Genomic DNA, 23,134 nt, shown 5'->3' with positions numbered 1-23,134 from the left:
CGCGGCGGGTCAGTCCCAGACATCAAGTTTCGAGGCTCTCCGGCATGGGCCGCGGCGCCCGAACACACGTGTGCTGGGCTGTACACGTATGTTTTTTTTTTCGCTCTTTTTTCCTCGGGCGCGTAGAAGCCGAAGTTCAAAGTCCACTCGTCGAACAGCGTTTACCCACACCTTCTGCGATTTCCGGTCCGTTGGAAACTTGTGAAAAAGTACCTAGTTGCGCAGCGGGTTGTGTGAGAAGCCCACAGCGCTACAAGTTGTACTCAGCATCTTTCGAGGAACAGCTGGGTAGTCTTGGGCGCACCGAGTTGCTCGCTAAAACGAGTCTCGGAGTCCTCACAAGCAAATAACCAAAAGGCTATATTGAAGCTACACGGGCTTCAGATAAAAGCAGCGGCTAAAGACGCCAATCACAAGCCGAAGTAACGGTGGTAGGGCCTCAAAGAAGCGCACTCCCCGCAACGCCCGAGCCGGAGGAAAAAAGAGAACGATACGGACGTCACGGCCCAATGATGCTTTAGCGATCGGCAACCCGCTGGCCGCCCGCTAAGGAGCAGCGGCTCGCGGCGGGTCGCATTTTTATTATCGGCATTAGTTGAGAATGCGGCGTCGGACGGACGTAATATTTTGGCTGGGGTCGTATTTGTGTCACTACAGCGATACCAGTAATTTATTTCATTTTTAGTTTTGGCCGGAGTTGCCCTTTAAGGAGATGGACTAGAAATCTATTGGGGTCTCCCCGCACAGGTTCCAATCCTGTTGGCTGCGCAAACATTTGTTTCGTTTTATGTGAGCACGGACGCCGGCTGGGCGGACGGACGGACGGACGGACGGAAGGACGGACGGACGGACAAGGCTAGACCTAAGGAGCTTCGCCCCTGAAAGAGTGGCTTTTTTCGTGACACGAATGGTACGATGACCTGCTTCCCTGATCCAACCTCGACGAGACAAGCCGTAAGATCCCCTTTTGACAACGGTCCGAGGCTTGAAAGATTATTATGGTGCCATTTTCTCAGGTCCATAAATCATGCGCGGCTCACAATGTGAAAAAAAAAAAAAAAACTTTTGTGTGTGCAAAGGGGGGGGGGGGGGGGGGGAGGAGGGAGGAGTGGCATGGGCACATAACGATTCGGAGTTTATCGAATAACTCCAAATTGACAAAGATTTTACCGGCGGATGTTTTTCGGAGTTTTTCGGATTTATATGAAAACACGGAGCCCTAACTGTAGGGTGGTGCGAACTGCGGTTCGAATTGAAAAACACCGCGTCTTTGATAGCCTTCACAGTGCTGTGGAAACCGATGACATTTCATTGCAGTGATAAAGATAAGAATGACGCGATCGATCCAAACTGTTATTCACCCACTCTATTAAATACCGATTATTTGAAAGCAGAAAGGAGACTGGGAGTTATAATTCGCGTAAGACCATTAGTCGGGTTTTGTCGGGAATGTTCGATGGCGTGAGGCGGCTCCATGAAACACCGGAAGGTGACAGAACGCCAGTGCGGTGGGCGACCTAATCGGACGTAGTTCTGGCAGGCAATTACTCACCCCGAACAAAGAGGAACCTGCACACCCTCCCCACGCCCAAAAAAAGGGAAAAAAAAGAAAACAACAACAACATCAACGTCAACAGTAACACCTGTGAAAGACACCCAATCACAAGGCGGTCGGGTGTTCTAACAAAAGTTTATATAGTTCCTAAAAACCTAAGGGATATTCACACGGGGGAGAAAATCCTCCACTTGCACTCCGGGATGCATCACGTGGTAACAACGTGACACCTTTGCGTGGAGCCTCGCTGACGTAGAAAGCTCACGGGAATGGGGGAGCTTTTGTTCGGGCCGCACAAACGCCTTGGCTCGGGATCCCTCTGCAATTGGCGGTATTTTGTTCGCGTGTCTGGCAACTTTACTGATTTTGCTCACCGGTTTACCGGCGGTGGCCTCGGGATCGCTTAGCTTGTAGTGGCTTACGCTGTTGCGCACGTCGTCCGAGGCAGCCGAAGGAGTCTTCGATATTCACCAATGCCGTCCTCAAGCCGCTCCTGGTACAACTGGTTTTGAACTTTACGTTCCTTGTGTCGCCTCCACCCATTCAAGACGCATACTATTTTTATTACCAGGAAGCAGTTCGTTGTATTCTGCATCTAACAGCGCTGCTGCACTCTATAGAAAAAGGAGAAAAAGGTAGTAACTGCGCGTTTTCCTCCCTTCTACTGAAGCGCCCTCAAGTGGAAATGAGAAGATGGGAGGAACGAGACGTTTTTCTCCTTCACCAGGCAGACGGGCGGAAAGTTCCGCCCTCCCACCTCGTTTTCTTTCGCGATTTTTTTCGAACACGTCTCGCGTATTGTTTAATAAACGTTGTTGAGCTGACCGAGCCTCAGCGGCAGCGAAGGCCGACAGCTATTCCGTCTCCCAGTCCAAACACGCTGGATATCTCGCTTGCACTGACATTATCCGCGCTAATTTTGTCAAACGTGCAAACGAAGCCGCTAGAAATAGCGAAGTTCCGGAGCACTGCCAGCGGTGCTACGAACACTGGGCTAAGATGGCTGTCTCCGGATTGCAGAATGACATGACGACGTTGACAACGTTATGCAAATCGCAGAAACTGCGTCAAAGACAACGAGGTTTCGCTGTGGGTGACTGCGTGTCTTCTGTGCTGCGTTCGGCTCTGTTTTCTGATGATGTGTGCCAACCGACAATCAAACTGGTTTTGTATAACCGAGAGTCGGCAACATAGCACAACATCGCGATGACAGCTAGTGTTGTGTGTTGTGGTGTTCGCGTATCAGTGGTGTAAAAGCAATATGAGATTACGTATGCTGTCGGGCATTCATGCCAGGCTGGTCGGGCCGTGATCGGAGGGGGCGGAGTGTCGCAGGTTGACATTTCTAGACTGACTAAGGAAACCTCTCGAATATCATCTCAACTAGGCTCGGGGGCACGACCGAATTCGTGGAACATGCACTCGTCAGATGTAGATCATATTTCATATGTAAACAGAGCTTAGAATATCCTACCGTTGAACAACCCAGTAGGAAAACTGCCATAGAGTATGCTATCAAAAAAACTTTGCAGTGGCTTAGCTCGGCTATGCCAGGATGTACGTAGCGTGAGCAAAGGTTCAGCTATTTATTCTTAGCTTTCCTAATTGTCTAGGATTAGCTTGATTATCATGCTTAATGTTGCTTCAATGACACACACACGGTATATGTATTATATGACACATGTATGTTTATTTATTTTTTTTGCTCAACGTCTGGTTGCTTCTCTATTGCCACAAAGACGGCTCGGTGGTCAGTGTAGTAACACGCTGCCGTCTCTATGGCCTTAACGCAGTATTTGGAATTGATTATCTTTCTCTGATACACAAGATCAATGGTGGTTCCCCATTGGGTAGGCGGCGCCGCTAAACTCAACGTTTCACGCAAGGCACTACTTACCGGCGTCAAGTCTTTCATGTGCCACAGTCTTTCACACACGTCGCACACACATCCAAAAGGATTGTTTACGAACTCCGTCTCGACGGTCCGAGTCGCACTGGCGCTTTCACTAAGTTTCACCGTATAGTCAGTCAATCGGCGAGCCTTGACGTTAATGATGGCGTTTTGTTGTTGCTGCTGCTGAGATGGTCGGGCACGTCGCTCAGCCTCCTGGTGACGCCGCTTTGCTAGACGTTCCTTCCTTTGCTGCGATGTCTCCGCAGCACGCTTAGCCTCCTTCTGTTCGGTCTTCTTACGCTCAACCGCTAATTGCCGGGCAACTACTTCGGGGTCCGAGTTAAGCTTCGCCGCTCTTCTGCGCCGCTGAGGTGCAATTTCACTCGCCTTCTCCATGGCTATAGGTCTGTTTCTCTCGGCCACGGGAAGCTGTAGCGTTCACGAGACGCGACCACAAAAGAAGCGCTTTCAATAGCATCCGCGAGACGCGACCATTTAATGGTAACGTGAAGCGTCGTCCTAGCGTTCCATCATGTACACTCCACAGGCAAACTAGCGTCTGTATAGCTTCCCCCGGATTCAGTTGCCTTTTTGGCGGTGTCTTCAACATACATACGCTTAAGTCCTCGCCATATGAACCTGGAATGTTTGTCATTATTTTAATCATACAGGTTGTTTAACGCTATTTCTAAACCTACTCCTGAGTCACTCAGCAAGTTGCTTGTCTTTTTTTTTAACAGATAGTTATGAATCTGATTTGTATTATTCTCAACTTCAGTGTTTGTACTGTTCGAGTTCCACAATGTGTGTGGAATTCATTGCACGTTTTTCTCTTTTGTACACTTTGGCGTTTTTGTTGTTGCATTGGTGAATAAGTCTTTTTTTCATCCCATATACGTATCAGTCACGACTTCTCCCTCATTCTTGTAATCCCCCTCATGTGATGCATCAATAGATGCTTTTGAGGTCAATAAATGAAATGAAACGATTGATCTAAGAAACTATCAATGATGAGCTTCAAAATTATATGCTTGCTGATGTCGGTTTAAAATGAAACGTACCCTATGCAAATGAAATATATTTTAGAAATATAAGCGCAAATAACCTTGAACGTTTTGAACAACGCCTAAATCGTGAAGACTGGAGTGCGGTGATATCTATATTTCCTCTCACCCTAGGATGGACTAAAGCTAAAAGCTGCGGGCCACCAGACCCAATCACAAGTCACTTACAAATTGCGTAGTGTTTCGCTTCGATGCACGTGTCGGTGCCTGCGTCTAGGATCACTAACGGGTATGGGCGGACAGTGGTTCGAATTGGATAGCACTGAGTGACTTATAAATTTTACATTGCAAAGAAAGCTACGACATACAGACTCTTTGCAGTGTCAAAGCTATAGAAAGGATGGAGCGCTTTTTGATTCGGAGCATTATGCGTCCACGCCTAATCAATGTTAAGCATATCATAGTTTAGCGTGTAACGTGATTGGACCTAGTGGCCGTGGCTTTGGCCTTTAGTCCATCGTAGGATGAGTCACAGTATAGCACATCGGCTGACTACTTTCTTGATAGATTCATTATTTTGTGCGATCGTTGTTGTCCTTTCCGATTTTCCCGCAAATCTCGCAAACCCTGAGTTACGCATAAAATAAAAAAAAATAAAAATGCCGTTTGCCACCGATTTTTGTGCATAAAAGACACACAACTATCGTTTTTTTTTTTTAAAGAACAAACACTTATTAGCCCAAATTTTTAGACATGCAAAACGTGCATACCGCAATATTTTGTTTGAAGGTTCGTTTTACGCACATATTAATGGTCATTCATCATCAATAAAATCTATTCGGTCAGGCGTTCCCCAGGGAAGCATCTTGGGCCCTTTTTTATTCAACCTTTACGTAAATGACATTGTAAATATCAGCCGATCAACGAAGTTTATCATTTATGCTGACGACACTAGTTTATTTTTTACTGGTGATACCGCCTCAGATCTCATAGATACCGCGAATGATACGCTAGAAAAACTAGCGAAATGGAGCAAATGTAACGCTTTAAAAATAAACATAAATAAGACTAAGGCAGTTCTATTTCGCCCAAAGAATAAACAAGTTGACATAAACAAGACCGTATGTTTAAACTCTTTTAGAATTGAGTTAGTCTCTTCTTTTAAAACATTGGGTATTTTTTCTCAGAGACAATGTCATGGGATGATCACGTTAACTACATTATATCCAAATTGTCCAGCATTGTTGGCTTGATATATCGTAATAAACACATATTTCCCCTTAAGGTAGAGTTGTTAATATATAATTCATTATTTTATTCCCATATAGACTATGGTCATCTAGTATGGGGCACAACTACTTTTACTAACTGTAAAAAAATATTCATTTCGCAAAAAAAGATTTTAAGAACTATTTGCAAAGTCCCACGCGAATGTCCAATGGATTCACTTTTTACTCAACTGGGTGTAATTAAAATTTTTGATTTGTATAGATATCGCCTTTGCGCAAAATATATGATTAAAAAAACATGCATGTACATCATCTTGAATATTTAGCGAATCTAACACAAAAAGTACACTCGTACCAAACGCGCATTCTGCAGCCCTGGCAAGTGCCTCTTTTTAGAACAAATTATGGCCATTATACTATAGCATACACACTACCGACCATCCTTAACCACCTTCATATGCACAACATAGAACTTGACACGTTATCGGTGGGTACCTTGCGGGACATGATACTCTCTGGGCAAATCGGCCACGTTTGAACGGTGCCTTTATGTGTATTTTCTGAGTACTTTTACTTATTTTTTTGTTGTAAAGGGGAATGTGCCTGTGTTTTGTGTATTGTACAATTAATTAACGTAGACTATTTTTCTGGTTTTTCCTTGAACGATGTGGGGCAGTGCTATTTTTTGTCCACTCTTAAATATTGTATTTTGTTATAGTCCCTTGAACGATGAGCAAGTGATGTTATGCTATAGTGCCTGCTTATTTTCTTTAGTTTCATATATCTCATTGCCAACTGTTCAATCTCTTTTTTGTTTAGTGTTCGCAGTGTATTTCTTTTTTTTTCCATGCACGCTGCTTGTAGCTGCTGCTTTAGGGGGGCTTAGGACTAGTCAAGCTGTACACACAGCTTTTTTCCAAAGCCCCCACCAACACTGTACCTTTCTTGTTGGAAATAAACCTATTATTATTAAGAAGGATTGACTAGCACTAAATATTGCCACTTGGACTGGAGCCTCAAAAAGGCCTTCTCCGTCGCCGTTGCAATTCGTTCAAATAAAAAATGACAGGATGGTGAAGAATACTTGAGCAACAACAAATAAATGGCACAAGATAAGAACCACCGGCCACCCCCAGAAGTTTCAACGTTTTCGAAGAAGGAAACGAGAAAATTGATAAAAAGGAACGGGATTTTACTATAAACATAATGCTTTAAAAAGCGCAGGCGTCACGATGAGCTATCAGTTATCTAGTTATCGCTGGTGCAAGGAATTTGACCTCTGTCATTGTCAGGGATAATAAAGGTATAGAAATGTTTTTTTTTTGTGGTGGGGGAGGTAATTTTTTGTGGCAAATGATTCAATGTTTTCTGTTCCAAATCTGTTGATGTGACCGCACAGTATTCTAGCATCACAGAAATAAGAAGTACAGTCACTGCACGTTCGGCCGTGAACGATGATTGGGTGAAAAGGCTCATCTGTAGCCTTTAATGCTTCCAAATTGTGTTCTCTGAGTCGATGGCTGACGCATCTCCCAGTTTTTCCGATGTATTGACTGCCGCAGTTTAGTGGAATTGAACAGACCTTTCCCTCTTCACACTCCACGAACTTTGTGGCATGTTTTACATTGCACCCTCTGGGACCGTTTGTGGTTGTCCCCGGGGTTAATTTGTTTACCCGACCGAAACTAGCAAACGGAAAGTCCGTTGGAAAGAAACGTCACTCCCTACAGCACTTGGGAGTAGTTCTGCCGAGATCAGCGAGGTGGCGACTGTATCGCTAGAAAAAAGCGAATAATCGGTACACAAGCTGCTGACACCGACCTAAGAGATGAAGAAGCGAATTAAAACATTCTGGCGGGCTAGTTGGTTACACATAATTAAATTACAAATAGCGCTAGGACGAGGACAGACGAAAAAGTGGACAGGACAGGCGCTAACTCACAACTGACGGTTTTATATACAACGTTAAAGAAGAAGGTGAAGGAAGCGGATGAGCGGTACGTCAGTTTTCACGAGAGACGTTGTTATGTCCCTCCCAATTTCGGGGGCTCGATCCGGCGTGGGTGGCACATGCTTTCCCTTTTGTGTAGACCTTTTTTTTTTTTTTTCGCATAACATCATTACGGCGCAACTGACTCATCCTCGACCCATAAATCCCCCGGAGAGGACCACATCCTAAAAATAGCGAGGCGCAAGGCGCGACCGTTTTCGTCCAGGCGCTTCAAACCCGCTGACAAAGGAGAGACAAATTGTGGTTTCCGGGAAATTCTGGGCACATGCGCTAAGCAGTACATATCGCAAAGCGCAACATATCTCAGTTTGTTACAGAATTCTGCGTTCTTCACTGACTTAAAGATTAAAAAAAAAAGTATCCCCACTGCCGCCCACTTTTCTTTGACGGTTGGAGAGGGATGACGCAAGCTGCATCCCTCAAATAGGAAGTCAACCCGGAAGGCTTGCTTTAGAATAAACGTCCTTTATTTATTTTGACAGCATTTACTGTATTTATATTTTTTTTTTTACATTTTTCGGGACTGGGTGTTTTGGTTTCTGTACTTTATGTGACTTTCTTCTAGAGATGTTTTCTTCAAAAATGCTATCACTTATTTACTTACGAAAAAATACACACGTTAAGGACAAAGAAAGGAGGAAGTCAAAATCACTTTTTGAAAGGAATAACAATACGGGATTGTTTTTAAGAGTATATACTCAAGTCACGCTTTCACTAAAAATGGTGCAAAAATAAACAAAAAAACTGGGATATCTGTAGTTGTAGCGAAGAATAATTGCCGTGAGTAGTTTTTTTTTTTTTTTTTTAATAATTCGCGCAACTTGATGTGTAGTTGGGTAATTTAAAGTACTTGCCTTTGTCAAGTCCGCTCAAGTTATTTAAGTGAAGCGTTCACGAGACGCTCATTTGGAGTTTATAAAGTGTGTAGTTAAGAAGATCCAGAATACAGGTCGCAGTTTAAAAAGAAATAAAGCGGAGGATATCAGCGTTGCCAACTGTGCCCCATGAAACGATGCTCGTGTGTCTACTTTCGAGCAGAGCACGATAGTTGGTGTCAATGATCTGTGGCACTCAAGTCAAAGCTATGGGAGCCCATGAACCCGCAGCTTGCACTCTTCACGGCTTCTATAGTGTCACAAGTAGTTGTTCCCCAAATATTTATGGAGGAAGCTCAGAGAATGTGAATGCCGGAAACACGTTTTGACTCTTATGCCAAGTCAACATACCCGCGACACTGAGGCATGAACTCCTGGAAGTTCATAGGATCACGTGCCCTGTGTTACGTAGATTAATTAAGATTTCGGTAAATACATTATTCCGACTTTGTCATTTTCCGCTTGTCCTCTGTCGATCAGATCGTTTGCCTCTCTGAGATCTCTGCGGGTAGAAATTGCTGGAAAACCTTTCATACACCGTATTACAGCACCGCTCAGAGCAGCCGGCGTTATTAGCTAATCTATAATCAAATTTGTTTTAGCTATCGAAATTTCAAGTACTGCTTCACTGCCTGAACATAACAACCTTTACCTATATCAAGATAGATGTTTTTAGCGACATTTTTTTTTTGCGGGAAGAGTGAGGTAGCATTTGCACTTTTTCAATGAATCCTCGCTGTGTCCTTCACTTCAAGCCTTGCTCCGTAGTTACCACTTGATGTGAATAATGACTAGCTAATTGCACATTTTAAGGGGCTGCCTATTTTGTTCGAGATTTTGAGAAAAGTAGATCGTCGCAAAAGAGCGAACACGAATAATTTAGTAGGAAAACTGAACCTTAATAACAGGGTTTTAGTGAGGATGGAACCAGCGAACAGTCTCTTGGTAAACCCTCTGAGCACCAATTAGGTTAATAGTTTTCGTAAGCCTGCAACCAGAAAAACCGCTAGTTCCAAAACGAACACTGGTATGTCACAAAAACCGAACGGTGGCTCAAGCTTGATATCTTTTCGGACAGCGAACCTTTTTATGACATAGAATTGACAATAGCCGGAGTGGAGTTGCTATCACCGTCATTATTTTCGGACGAGACTATGCACAGGCGAACGTAACACTCCGAAGGCGCCAGAACTTCGCCGCAGTTTTCCTATCTAATTAGGCAAGTCGGTGAAAAAATAGGCCATAAAACAAGTCGGTTGTTGCCTTGGACTTTTTAATTAGCTTTCACACTCGATGCAGTGGGCGATCACACTGATTACGGTCTTTTTCTGGAAGAAACTCCGAAGATGGCTGTCCTCTTGGTACTATAGCTGAACAGTTGCAATGTTTCTGACTCTCCGGGAATGCCAAGTAGAGCCATCAAGTGAAAATGGGGTTCGAGCCGGGCGGCTCTTGGTCTTCGGACCAAGAGCCGCCCGGCTAACATTTAAGCCGCTGAGAAATACAGTGTGCTAAAACATGGTTTCTTTGCAACCCGCACCATGCTTTGGTGAAATAGATGGAGGGTGCGAGCGTACCTCTAAAAACGAATTTTAGTCCCAAGCCAGCGCCATCAACTCTGCATTTGATTGCACCTGTATTTCATAGTCGTTTTCTTTATTGCTCGACATTTGCAGAGTTCCTTCATAAATCGGAGCCGTTAACTTGCCACGTGATGTCGAGGGACGAACCCTCTCGGAGGCGTCTGCCTGAATATCGTACCGCGATGCGCGCGATGTACAAATCTATCTCTAATCGTCTCAACCAGTAAGAACGGCTATTCGTATTACACTCCAGTGGCTGGCCTGGGTGGAAAAATGAGAGAAGGTTCTTTTGTAACTGCCAGCTGAATGACCACAGAAATGCCATGGAGCGCCCGCCGTTACCACTGCCTAACATGTTTTAAAATAAACATTGATGACTGGTACTTGGGATGCATCGTGGGTCAGTTTGCACTCAGGATGATCTAAGAGTGTCGAAAAGAGTAGGAATATTTTGAACGTGTGTACGTATGATACGAATTCCCCAGTTTGTTACGCAAATTCTTCGCAAATGCTGAGACGGCGCAACCCCGATTTGCTTTTACAGGTTTCCAGCACTGGCACTTCTGGGTCTGCTCACGCACACGCATACGTTGACGGAATCCACAGAAGAGCTGACTCCCAGTGTGTGCGAGCCCGCAGACCAGCCAATGTCCTGTCGCTGCGACGAAGTGCGGGACCCCGGCATGGAGGGCGGCACTGAAGTGACGTGTTTCGTGGTCAGGACGTTGTCGGCCGACCATGCCGTCTTCAAGTCCCTGGAAAGGCTACCGTCAGTCGTGGCGGTCACCTTCACCGCGTTCGGGGAGAAGTACAAGTTGGACTTCGTGCCCAGTGTGTTCCTGCGTCGGAAACCGCTCCTCCAGCGCCTCAAATTCTCGCAGGCCGAGCTGGGCTCTCTGAAGAGTCACTCTTTCTACAACCTCTCCAAGCTCGCCGTCCTTTCTCTCGATTCCAACGGGATCACGCAGCTCCAGAAGGATTCTATCGCCCACTTACCACGGCTGAAGAAACTCGAACTGGGAGACAACAAACTCGAGCGTTTAACGATGCGTTCCTTCCCCTACCTTCCCCTGCTGACCTATCTGTTCCTTGAGCGGAACCAGATTGAGGTCATCGAGGACCTCGCCTTCGCGGGGCTCTCGAAGCTGAAAGAGCTCGACCTGAGCGACAACGCGATGACCAACCTGACCGAGCGCACGTTCGAGGGCCTCTCCCAGGTGAAGCGTCTGGACATGTTCAGGAACAAGCTGCGGCGGTTGGACGCCCGGGTCTTCATCGCCATGCCCCTCCTGTCCGAACTCGACCTCAAGTACAACGAGATCTCCGAGGTGGATCCGGTGGCCTTTGATGGACTCGCGCACCTGACGGTCCTGTACCTGTCCCACAACCGCTTGCGAGTCTTGCCTGCCAATATGTTCGTCGGGGCGCCCAATCTGGTGACTGTGGACCTTTCGCAGAACAGGCTGCTCACGCTTACCTGGAGGACGGTCGAGGACTTGAGGAAGATCGGCGCAGAGTCCTTCGACATGAGCCTCACTGGTGAGCCCCTTTTAAGGAACCGCGAAGATATGTTTTCTTTCGGTAGAACTAAAAAAATAAGGTAACTACGTTCATTTTCTGGGTGTACATATTATGTCTTGAAATATGGCGCTGATGCATAGCTGTAATGTCAACTGAGCAAAACATGCTAATCCATAAATACAAAACGTAACGTGAGTGACTTTTTAACGGTAACGGTAAAGCGTTGCTTTTATATTGAGGTAACGTAGGTCGGTAACGGGTTCCTTTTATTTGCAAGTAACGAGTAACGTATCCCAGTGAGAAAAAACCTCGAGACAACGAAAGAAAAAAGGGGGACAAACACAACACCGCCCCTAAATTCCTACGACAAGACCTTCACTCGTGAGCCCCTTTTAAAGAAACGTGAAATTTTTTTTCTTTTGGCTATCTAGAGCTCAAAAGAGGCGGTTCACAAAACATAAGGCAGCAATCAGCGTTTGATAATTTGCACTGGTTTCTTTCTTAAAAAAATATGCATTTGTGAAATTCACATTCGTTCTCCACACCAACTAGAAATTTGTTTTGTCTCGACCCGGCAGTCTCGCAGTGTATTGAAAGTGAACAAGAGCATTATCTCCACTCTAGACCCATCAACTTAGACGGGCTTGCCGGAAGTTTAACACGACGAAGTCGTAAAAACTCAAAAATAGAAGAAAACAAAAATTAGAAAACGTTGCAGCCGACAGCCGCGTCAGACGATGAGGCGCGACAGGAAGGAGCCTGTGGCGCCTGTAACCAGAAAATACTGTTTGGGAGAGAAGGGTCACCCGATAACCGGCCATCAGCTCCCGATTCACAGACCCTCTTAGTGTGTTTCGTTACTCGAAGAAATCAAATAATTTCAATTTCACAGTCGCTGTAAATATTTTAAATTCTAGCTCTACGAGATTACAATCCACGAACGTTATCGAAGCTGGTCGGTGTGATCAGTCGCACACTGGACGCCATACTAAAAACAAAACTCTATTAGAGTCACAGTTGTATATATATACAGTACTATAGTATTTGCTACCAGCTCGCTGCAGGCCTCGTGACATGACAGTGCATTCCGAGGCCCAGTTATCGCAGTAGAAAGAACCCTAAATGGAACTCTTAGGAGTCTCAGAGGGAGCGCATAAGCTAAGGAAAGAGAAGTCTTACGTTTCTTATCAAAACGTCGGCTGCCACTCAGAGGCTTCTAGATATTGTATACCCCAATTTAGTCTCCGCGCTGCTTTTAGTGATGATCCTCACGTCATGTGACCTACGCACCCATTAAGTTTCCGCCCAAAATTTAAGGGCAAAGATCGATATCACGTCATCTGACGTCATGAAACCTATGTACCAATTCAGTTTCAAACTAGCGGAAAAATTAACATCACGTGACCCAGCGTCACATGAAATGTATAGACCAATTCCGTCTAGAACATATGGCGCGAAAGTTGATGTCACATGACCAGTGCTGGCGGTAACGCGTCACAGGTAACGGCGTTACCGCTAACGCTTTCTTTTTCCGGTAACGTTGTAACATACTACAGAGTTTTAGGGAACGGTTGTTGCACATCCGATGGGGTACGCCATGCCCTCCGCTACGAACTGCGCATGCGCTACTGCAGAAGTCTCCCACAAGCGCAGTTCGTACCGGACGGCCCATCGCACTGTTATCGGATGTGCAAAAACGGTTCCCTAAAACTCCCTAATAGCTACTTTTTGAAACTCTGACGGGTAACGTACTTACGTTATTGATTTCGAATAACGTGTTATGTAGTTACGTTACACGTTACATATTCATCCCAATACTTTTTTTTTAAATAAGTACACCGTAAAAGAATAAGGTAATGAAATTCAGTTTCTGGACTTACATAATACGACTTGAAATATGGAGCTTATATATATTTGTAACGTCAAAAGAGTAAGACGTGTGAATTCATAATTACAAAAAAAGTAACGCAAAAGTAACGTACGTTACTTTTTATCGGCAACGGTAACGCTTTCCTTTTATTTGCAAGTAGCGAGTAACGTATTTCGTTACTTTTCTTCGGTATTCCCCACAACACTGGGCATGACCTACGCACCGTCAGTTCCCTCGCTCAATTTAGCGAGGAAATTGATAAACATGTAGTTTTTTTGTCACTCCTCGAAACGTGTCAAATGTATTTTAAACTAATTCACGCTATCGCTGCTTAAATACTGTATTTCACTAATTTTCTCACTTTGGAAATAAAGGTCACTGCCACTTTCGTTTTTTACTATCTTAGTTTTTCGTTTGAAGTTGCACGTATATAAAAATATGATTCGATTTCTAAGGCTAAATGCAGGAACTTGCCACGGAAAGCCGGGTCTCGCGTCGCATCATGCCGTGGAAACATCCAGCGGGCCATTGGATTCGTGAGCCTGTCTATTATCGAGTTGAGCAAACGACTTTCCGGGGTTCGCTCAATGAGCCCGAACGATTTAGAGAGAGGCATGGCGGCGTTCTTTAGGGGTCTGATCGGTGCGACCTTGCGGCCCCTCCCCGAAATCTCTGGGGTCTTTCAAGCAAACTCGGAAGACGTCGTCGGCGCCCTCCCACCGGCCTCCCTCGGGGAGAGCTCCCTTGACGGAATAGTCCAAAAAGCGGTGCCCCACCTTCCTGCTCGCGGAGCGGAATTCCTTCTGTATTCTGTTTAGCCGAGAGTGTATAGCAGCTTGTTATTGCTACGCGCTACTGCCCCAAAAAACAAAAGGTGACATCACTCCGAGTGTCATTGTCCAGCCCGGAGATTTGTCATTTTAATTTCGAAGGGCATGTTGTTTAGAAACACGTAAAATTAAGAAAAAAAAATCACTACTTTTCCGTAATCGTGATTAAACTCCGCCTTGTTACGACGTGGTAATTCACGTCTCGTAAATATGGACACCGTTAGTAGGGATAGCCAGCTATGCGGGAAAAGGCTGAAAGTGAGGAGCTGATGCGTGCGCGGCGGTGGCGTCGGAACGCTGAGCTCTGGTTGGAATGATTAGTGGGAGGATGTGAAGTTATGCTTCCTTTCAGCTTCCGTCCGAGCGCAGCCGAAGCTACGTGTGGCCGGAGCCAATCACACGCCGGCAATAGGTCACGCGATCTCGCCTGCACTTTTGTATCACTCCGCTGCGCCGCTGGTCGTTCGCGCCGCCCGCGCTCGCCGAGTATTTCGTCTGCTACAGGTGTTTCAATGGTATCGCCTGCAACGGTTTAAAAAGTGCCCTTTCACATCCTGAAGTTTAGTAACAGAAGATGTCAATGCGTAGGCTGACCGCTGACGTCTGTGTCCGAATTTTCCACCTGTCTGGCATTTCGGCATAGTTTCGAGATGTAAGTACACATTGCATGGTGCCCGATTACCCGGCCGATGATATTTCCTTGTATTGTCTGGGTATACCAGGGCTCGAGGCGCAGTACTCTCCACCAGCTTCTCGGCGTTCAATGTGATAGGCAGGTGAAGGGGTGCCCTGATTTCGCCGCGTATCAGTGAATTGTAGTGGCCTGGACGCTTCTCTTGTTTACAACGCATTCGCGGTACGACACGACCGGAGTCTCCTGCCGATTTTGAAAGTAGCCATTCTTCACGACCTCTCGCGCCTGACGCGCGAGAGGTTGTGAAGCGAAAGGACGTTTTGAAGCGACTCAGTGAGGAAAGCAACGAAGCACATGATTTGGACATTACGGGAACGAATTCACAAAGAAAAACCGAGCGCTGCAACCGTGTTGCCAGCGGATGTACGTGTTTTCACCAAAACACGTCCATTTACATATATTAATAAAAACATAAACTTCAGATATCTAATTCCTTTAGTTACAAATCATTCTGAGCAGTACACAACTGGAATATTGTGCTATGTTTAAGCACAAAACAGTTACTTAAAAAAAATACTTTTGCGGACTACTTTGTGGTGCGTAGGAATGCTCTTTTCGAAGTTGCGAACCATCCCTCAGCCGTTGGCTGCGCTCAGACGGAAGCTGAAACGAAGTACAGCTGCCCTTGTCTCTACTCACACTCCGAACGGGTTCGAACGTCGAACGCCGGTATCTGGCGTCCGGCGTTTGGTGTTCACGTTCGAACACATTGAAAGATTGAGTAGAGACAAAGGCAGCTGGCTTCGTGTCTACCCCCTAATCTTTTAACCAGAGCTAGCGCTCTGGCGTCTCCGCGAGCTCTAATAATTTCCACTCCCGCATTTTCTCTACGTAGATTGTCATATTTCTCGGGAACGAACTGGGTAAATGCATGTAATTTTTGTCTCATTATTAACGACGACTCACATTATAAATGATGTTTCATTTTTTTTTTTTTTTTGGGGGGGGGGGGGGGGCGGAGGGGGTAAACATCGCGACACTGTTAGCGCGAACACGGCATCGGCGCATTTTCGCGTTTTACTTTGAAATAGTATTAGCGAGCACGAAATTTTATCACTTACATTAAAGAACTAAATGAACTCTTTCGGTAGCAATAAAAAACTTGGATGACATATCTTGGTTTAAAAGAGAAAAACTACAAAAACCGACGATCGCTTGTTCGTGCTAACAGTGTCGCCCTCTCTACCTACCGGGTGATTCACGGAGATGGCAGGCTCTTTAAATCGACCGGCAAATTCGGTTTCCTAACCTATCGCGCTGCGACTTTGTGCAGCGTTGCCCACACATGGTGTATTTTTTCTGTAAAATTTGCAAAGAGCGAACTTACCTGAGGAAAAAGTAAACAAAGAAAAAGTCTTAGCTCCTATGGAAATGCAGCGACGCCACCGGTCTTCAAACAACACGCGCCGTGTCACACATGAGACAAGAGATGGCGCTACGAACGCCGCCAACGAACGAGCATACGGCGGCGAGAGCCAGCGTCTTTAGCAGACAATCTTTTCGACTCAAAAGCAGAGCGCGTTCGGCAGGCAGCGACAGTCGCAGAAACAAAAACAGGCGCGGTAACAACAAGGAACTGCAGTTCCTTGTCTGCTAAATACGCCGGCTATCGGCGTCGTCTGATCGTTCGTTGGCGGCAGTTGGCGTGGCGACCGCTTGCGCCATCTCTTGTCTCCCGTGCGAAACGGCGCCGTGTTGTTTGCAGACCGGTGGCGTCGCTGCGTTTCCATAGGAGCTAAGCCTTTTTCTTTCTTTACTTTTTCCTGAAATAAGTTCGCTGGTTGCAAATTTTACAAAAAAAAAAAAAAAAAGCACCATCTGTGGGCAACGCTGCACAAAGTCGTAGCGCGATAGGTTAAGAAACCGAATTTTTCGGTCGATTTGAAGAGCCTGCCGTCTCCTTGAATCACCCAGTATATTAATGAGGCACGACTGGAAGAGCGAACGCTAAGCCACTATGTGCCAATCACAGGAACAGAGCGAAGCATGTTACAACTCCCCACGGGAGTCTGGCTCGCCAATGCTACATCGTCATATGCCTCGTTCCGGCGCTCTGATTGGCTCCATAGGGCTCTAGCTTTGAACATTTGTCGTATACTGAAGAAAACTATAAAACGTATTGGAAGTAGGAAAAGTGTTTAATCTTTGCCAGTTCTCTGACGGAGACGACTAAGAGGCCACACTTCGCATCTCCCTGCAAACGGGCATTTCGCTCGATGATATCGCAGAAATCAGCATGTAACGGTGCAGAAGAGCACGTTTACCATCGCTAATTCAGAATTATTTCGTGCGTGATGAGCACGAGTCATACTATAACCAGGTGTAATGCCGTGCTTTTATCATTCGCTTATCAGGAACATTGAAACTGCGCGTCACCCCAATATTGCAACTGAAACCACATACATTTTTTTTTCAAGTGCAGGTAACAAGGCTGAATTTTTTTAATGCAAAACGTCTACAGAAGGTAACTCTCGTTTCTCCTTAAAATGTGAAGCACGTGTTACGGTCCAACAGTGTTGGCCGGCTGCCAAACACCTACGCCGCGCTCTTCGCCAGTCGCACGATGCAACTGCGATGAAAATTACACAGGAGGACACGTAAGACTGCTTACGTGTAGGAATGCGAAAGCATTGTGGTCCCGCGTGGTCGCATTACAGTCTACCACAGGAAGCACACAACGAGCACAGATGAAGTCCGAAGCGCACCCTTTGCAGACGGCGCTCGGCGGTGATATCACGCACCCCCATTGCGCAGGCGCGGCGCTTCGCCAGTTTCACGGCTTCTGTGACGAAGCATCTGCGTTGCCGTGCTTTTCTTTGTGTTTTATTTCTGAGGCGCGTCCGCATTGACCTTGGGGCATCGGCGCCCCCGCCGGCTTCACGGCTTCCGTTTCTAAGCATTGGCGTTGCTGTGCTTTTCTTTGCGTTTTATTTCTAATGCGCGTCCGCTTTATCTTGAACGGCACCTGCTTGATGACGTGTTTTCATGTCCATCTTCCGGGCACAACACCGACGACGCCTTTTCGCGTAATGGGACATATAAGGCTTTCACCTTAAAAAAGAAAAGCAGGAACAAAGTGGACTCGGAGATTCTTCGAGAAGAGTTCGCCAGCCGCGAAAGCTTTGAAAACAAGTGAACCGTTCAAAACGAGGACGTGGCGACCCCTGACACAGCATCGCGTGCCTGGAAGGCTGAAACTGGTGTATATGTTATCTGCGTTCCTTGTAAAACGCAATTCTGCATGTATTATGACGGAATGAGCAAGAGATTGAAATACAACGGCAGTATTTATTTCACGCATGGGAAGGATCACAAACTCTCTAGAAATATCATGTCTGTCACGTCACAAAATCCAGAATAATGAAGTGGAGACGTTCGTGCTAACCTTTGGGAGACATCACCAATAGCGAGGGACGTGTGCCTCGGCGACCGAGACAATAACTGGAGTGACTCTAACCGACGTAATAACCCCTGTAAGTGGCCTCAATCGAAGATACCCGTAGGAGAGAAACAAAAAGAAAGAGGGGCGCCGATTATGGTCAGTGCTGATTGTTTACGTCACGACCGGAGTGGTCCGTCTTGTGTCTGAAAGGGTCCGCCTTGTGCTTCCTCCCCGTCATGGGTTTCGTCTCGCAGAGGGTCTTGAGACGCACGTACTCAGGAGCTCGTACCCATATGCCGCCTCGCCATGACCTCGGAACACCAATCACGGTTATTTCTTTTCGGGGCCCGTCTATTATGTATATGTTTTCTTTTCTTTATGTGTGTGTGTGTGTGTGTGTGTGTGTGTGTGTGTGTGTGTGTGTGTGTGTTTGTGTGTAAGGGGAAGGGGGGGAGGGTTATTTTTATCTAATTTGATCTGGTTGCGATTTTTTATAGTTTGTTGTGTATTGTCGGTATATCTGGGTATTGCTCACTTCTGCTGTAGCCCCAATGAGGTTTATACCTAGATAAAAAAAAAGAAATATAGCAATCCTTTTTTTTATAGATGGTTGACCGTGTTGGGTGAGGGGGGGGTTCGAATTTACGAAAAGGAAAGAGGGACATTGAAGACAAACAGACAAGACAGGCTTTCGACTTTCAACAAAAGGTTTACTGGCTTGACATCGCCTCCTGAAGCTCGACGGGGGTGTCGGGGAGGTTGAGAGGGAGGGTGGTGGGTGAGGGAAGCGTGAGCCATGTGGCCCTGCTCGCAGCTACGCGTGTACGGCGTAAGGTGAGGTCTGCTGTGTGTCAGTCGACAGTTCGCCGTTACACGCAGGCCCGAGTGGCGACGGTGCCCTCTTAGGGAAAGGAGGTGGAGGGGGGAAGGGTGCGGAGAGGAGGAGAAGTTGCGCCGGGGGTGCCCTCTTGGGGAAGGAAGGGAAAGGGGGGGGGAAGAATGCTCGGAGAAGAGAAGGAGCAGAAGATACGGGAATTTGGACTTTTTTTATGTCTTTGAAGGAACCCTCTCGCCCCGCAGGAAGCGAATCTCTCGATCGGAAAGAGAAAAGGATGAGCTGGACAGGTTTGAGACAGAAGGTTTGATATGTAAAGACTCGAGGATTTCCCTGCCGAATCGAGATTTGTGCCCGCTGAGAATTTCGGTTTTCGAGAACTCGGGAGTGCACGAGGGGCAGTTTTTGGCGTGAGCCACGACTGGATGAAAGGAGCCGGGAGAAGGAGACGAGATCTGCTTGGCGTGCCCCTGGAGACGGTCATTCACGCGGCGCCCCGTCTGACCGATGCACTTGGCTCCGCACACAAGAAGAGGGATACTATACACCTCCTCCCTTGTGCAGGGCCGGAAGCACTGCGCGTGTTTCTTGTGCATGTGGGTGGGGGTTCTGGGTTGGTGACTTGCTTGTACGTGCCTCCCAATTTAAAATTACATGTGAAAACAACCCTGGTACCGAATCGATGTGCAAGTGCGCGCAGTCGGTGTGCCGTGTTGTGGAGTAAGGAATGCACGCAAAGCGTACAGACCGAGTCCCGGAGGGGGCCTTCTTGGGCGGCTCCTAGACTGCAGGGTGAGCTTCTTGCTGATGTTATCTAGGGGTTCCACCGGGTAACCCGCCTTCCGGAGCCTGGTTGCCTGCAGCGATAGGCTTTCTTTGATCTTGTGATCGCAGGACTTTTGCAAGAGAAGGAAAGGAGAGACTGAACAATTCCAGAGTTAACGGTTTTTAAATGATGGAAAGAGAAGGGGAGGACAGGTTTCTGGGAGTGCTGTTGCAAATACCAGCATAGACCGTGAGACGAGGGGGTTAGTCGAAGATCGAGAAATCGTAGGCCCTCCTGAGTAGGGTCTTCCCTTTTGAAGGTGAGGCCGTTGGCGTTAGTATTGAACGCCTGAAGGATGGGGGAATCTGAGTTGGATACAGGATGAAGAACGAGGTAGTCGTCAACGTACCGGAAGATCTTTCATTCGTTACTCGAGCGAGCAAGATGCTCCTGCACCGCGCTATCCACAAAGAAGAGATAAATCTCACTGAGGATCGGCGCGAGGCAGGAACCGATACACACGCCCGGTCTCTGAATGAAGACTCTTCCCTCGTGCTCAACCAGGGTGGAGCTCAGGTATAGCCGGAAGAGATCGAGGAAGCCTCCGACCGGGATTCCGGACGCGTTTTGGAACCTCGTCATTCCCTGCGGGTCGATTGCCTCGGACACAGAGCTCAGAAGAATTTTGAGGTCGACATTGTAATACATGTATGCGACATCCACCGAGAACATGTTGTGGTCCCGATTGGAGTGCAAAGGTCGGATCAAATCAATCACTTTAAGGGAGCCCTTAACGCGGAAGGGGTGGGGAAGATCAATAGAGGAAAGTTGCTTTTGTAGGAAGAGGGCGAGAGGCTTTAGCTAATGCTCGAACCTATTTCTTAATATGATAATAATAATAATAATAATAATAATAATCAATAATCAAGAGTAATTTCTATTAGGTGTCCAGGAACAACCATGCGGTTTTTGTACTGGCACGCCGAAACTTACACACTACAAAAAATGAAAAAAAAAAACAAAAAAACATAAGAATCTCGACACATTGAGTAAAAGATATGATACATATAACGCATGCTGACGCAACAATACGATATACATAACAAGAAAAGAACGGAACAGAGTGTCCGAACGCAGAGTAGAAGACTGCCACAAAAACGAATATACCTTATTAAAATAATATAAATAACATCACAATCACGGCACGTTCAGCGAGACTCATACAAGACTCTGAGAGACTGACAAATTCAGGCACACAAAAAACATCAAGATCACTTGCAATGCCATTATATGCCCGACACATGCGAAACAAGGGGTCCAGGATATTTAACGTCGGAGGAGAATAAAAAGACGTTGTCAAACGGGTCGCTGTTTGAGGAACTCGTAAAGCTATCTGTGGGCGCAGTTCTGAACAGTCGGTCATGCCATGAAGGAGTTTGAAAAGGAAAAACAGATCTGCCTTTTCTCGACGGTGATATAAGCTGTTAATGTGTAGGACTTCCAATACACTGTTATTCTTTGATAAAGATGTTTCATCGCGCAGATAACAATAATAATAATAATAGTAATAATAATAATAATAACTTTATTCACAATATATTCCGGGTGCTTTTCAAAAGTTTGCAAATGTTGCTGAAAATCGTGTGGTTGAGAAAAAAGAAATGTTTTCGGGTGCAAACTGCGTCTCGGCGGATCCAAAGGATTCCAAAACAAAACATACTAATACTCTAAATAATCACATAAAATGAAATAATTAGCCTCTTAATGAGTGAAAATAATCACATGGTTTCAGTTAGAAACTTGCGGAGCATTATCGAAGATGCCTATATCAGTGTAATTTTCGGCCGACTGACTGCTGCTGCACGTGGGAAGTGCGGTGATGCACTGTATACGCAGCAGGCGCAAGGCCGGCGACGAAGAAACGCGGATGACGTTCCTATTTCTTGAGGTTTCGCATCACCGTCCGTGTGCTTGCTGCACGAAGGGTACATTTAGCGCCCCTTTGCACGTCCCCAGTCCTTCTAGTTGTTTCAAAATTATTCGATGAGGGGGGTTTTTGATGACGCTCGAAACATTTCTTATTGGTACCATCCGGTTTATTTTCCCAATTAAAAATAAATTATAGTGCCAATTGCAATGTCCTTTGCAATCGTCCGCCATGGTTAGCAGTTTGTTTCCGAAAAGTTTATGTTTTTCTCGAACACCCTACTTTAGAGACGTTTGTAAGTCCTCGTAAAAACACTCGGTATATACATATACTTGTAGATACGGCGGGAGCTATGGAACAAAGTTGCACAAGCAGCTTAACTGGTCCCCAGCCCCCCACCCTTCCCCCCGCAGATGCACAGCGGTGCAAAAAATAATGTTTATATAAATATTTCTTGACAAACGCAACAAGAACGAAAGAAAATATCAACAAACAATAAAGTGAGGAAAAAGAAAGCTTCGAATGGCCCTCACCTTCATATGGATAAATAGTAACACACAAACGCTGTAGAAGTTTAATCACTGTATTGTAATTTCGACCTCAAGGAAGGTAAGAGATAAACAGCAACAAATGTTTATTCTAAAAGATAAAATTCACAAAGTTTACTTCAGTTAGAATATATCTTCTAAACGAAACGTAACATGAATATTTTTTTTCTGCACGCATCAGATTTGTTAGACCATGCAACTGTGAGGCTCACATTCTTGTTCTTTTGACCACTTCTTATCCATGCAAGGGAACGGTTCCAACCTTTTATTGATGCAAGTAAAAAAACTCTTTTCACAATAATTCATCTGTCTAAAAATGAATGTTGTCGTATGCCCACCTTGGGCCATGACGAGTCACGAAATGAACTTGTAAATCTCGATTCATAAGTTTATTTCATTATTATTTTTAGGGGCGAAGCTCCTTAGGGTGTAGCCTTGTCCGTCCGGCGTCCGTGCTCACATCGATCTTGCTGGTGATCGTGCTCGTGAGCTCACGTGCTCACGTGCTCGTGTAGTGCAAAAAATAAAAAAAAATGATTAAAAAATTACCGCATCTCCACGTGGGGAATGATGTTGATTGGGGCGAAGCTCGGGTGGTGCTGATGATACT

General features: G+C 45.9%; 2 protein-coding genes across 2 annotated transcripts in view; one reads left to right on the top strand and one right to left on the bottom strand.

Annotated features, from left to right (window-relative positions):
- Window positions 1-3,248: 3,248 nt before the first annotated feature.
- Window positions 3,249-3,845, bottom strand: LOC120846898. Its single transcript, XM_040218805.1, has one exon. It carries the CDS (start codon window positions 3,843-3,845, stop codon window positions 3,249-3,251), a length of 597 nt encoding a protein of 198 aa, XP_040074739.1.
- A 6,241-nt stretch (window positions 3,846-10,086) lies between these two features.
- LOC120846899 (insulin-like growth factor-binding protein complex acid labile subunit) overlaps window positions 10,087-23,134 on the top strand; it is a 35,982-nt gene continuing 22,934 nt past the window's right edge. The window contains exons 1-2 of the mRNA XM_040218806.1: window positions 10,087-10,133; window positions 10,696-11,690. Of these exons, the coding sequence (XP_040074740.1) occupies window positions 10,087-10,133; window positions 10,696-11,690 (1,042 nt within the window). The remainder of the gene's footprint in view (window positions 10,134-10,695; window positions 11,691-23,134) is intronic.

The sequence above is a fragment of the Ixodes scapularis genome, unplaced genomic scaffold (assembly GCF_016920785.2).
Source record: "Ixodes scapularis isolate PalLabHiFi unplaced genomic scaffold, ASM1692078v2 PGA_scaffold0__279_contigs__length_252992795, whole genome shotgun sequence".
Taxonomy (NCBI): Eukaryota; Metazoa; Arthropoda; class Arachnida; order Ixodida; family Ixodidae; genus Ixodes; species Ixodes scapularis.
Note: the sequence above shows the minus strand (reverse complement) of the source record. Positions and strands in the feature narration are given on the sequence as shown.

Bases quoted from the DNA above. Each gene is read 5' to 3' on its own strand.
- LOC120846898 (XM_040218805.1), bottom strand. From the start codon at position 3,845: ATGGAGAAGGCGAGTGAAATTGCACCTCAGCGGCGCAGAAGAGCGGCG.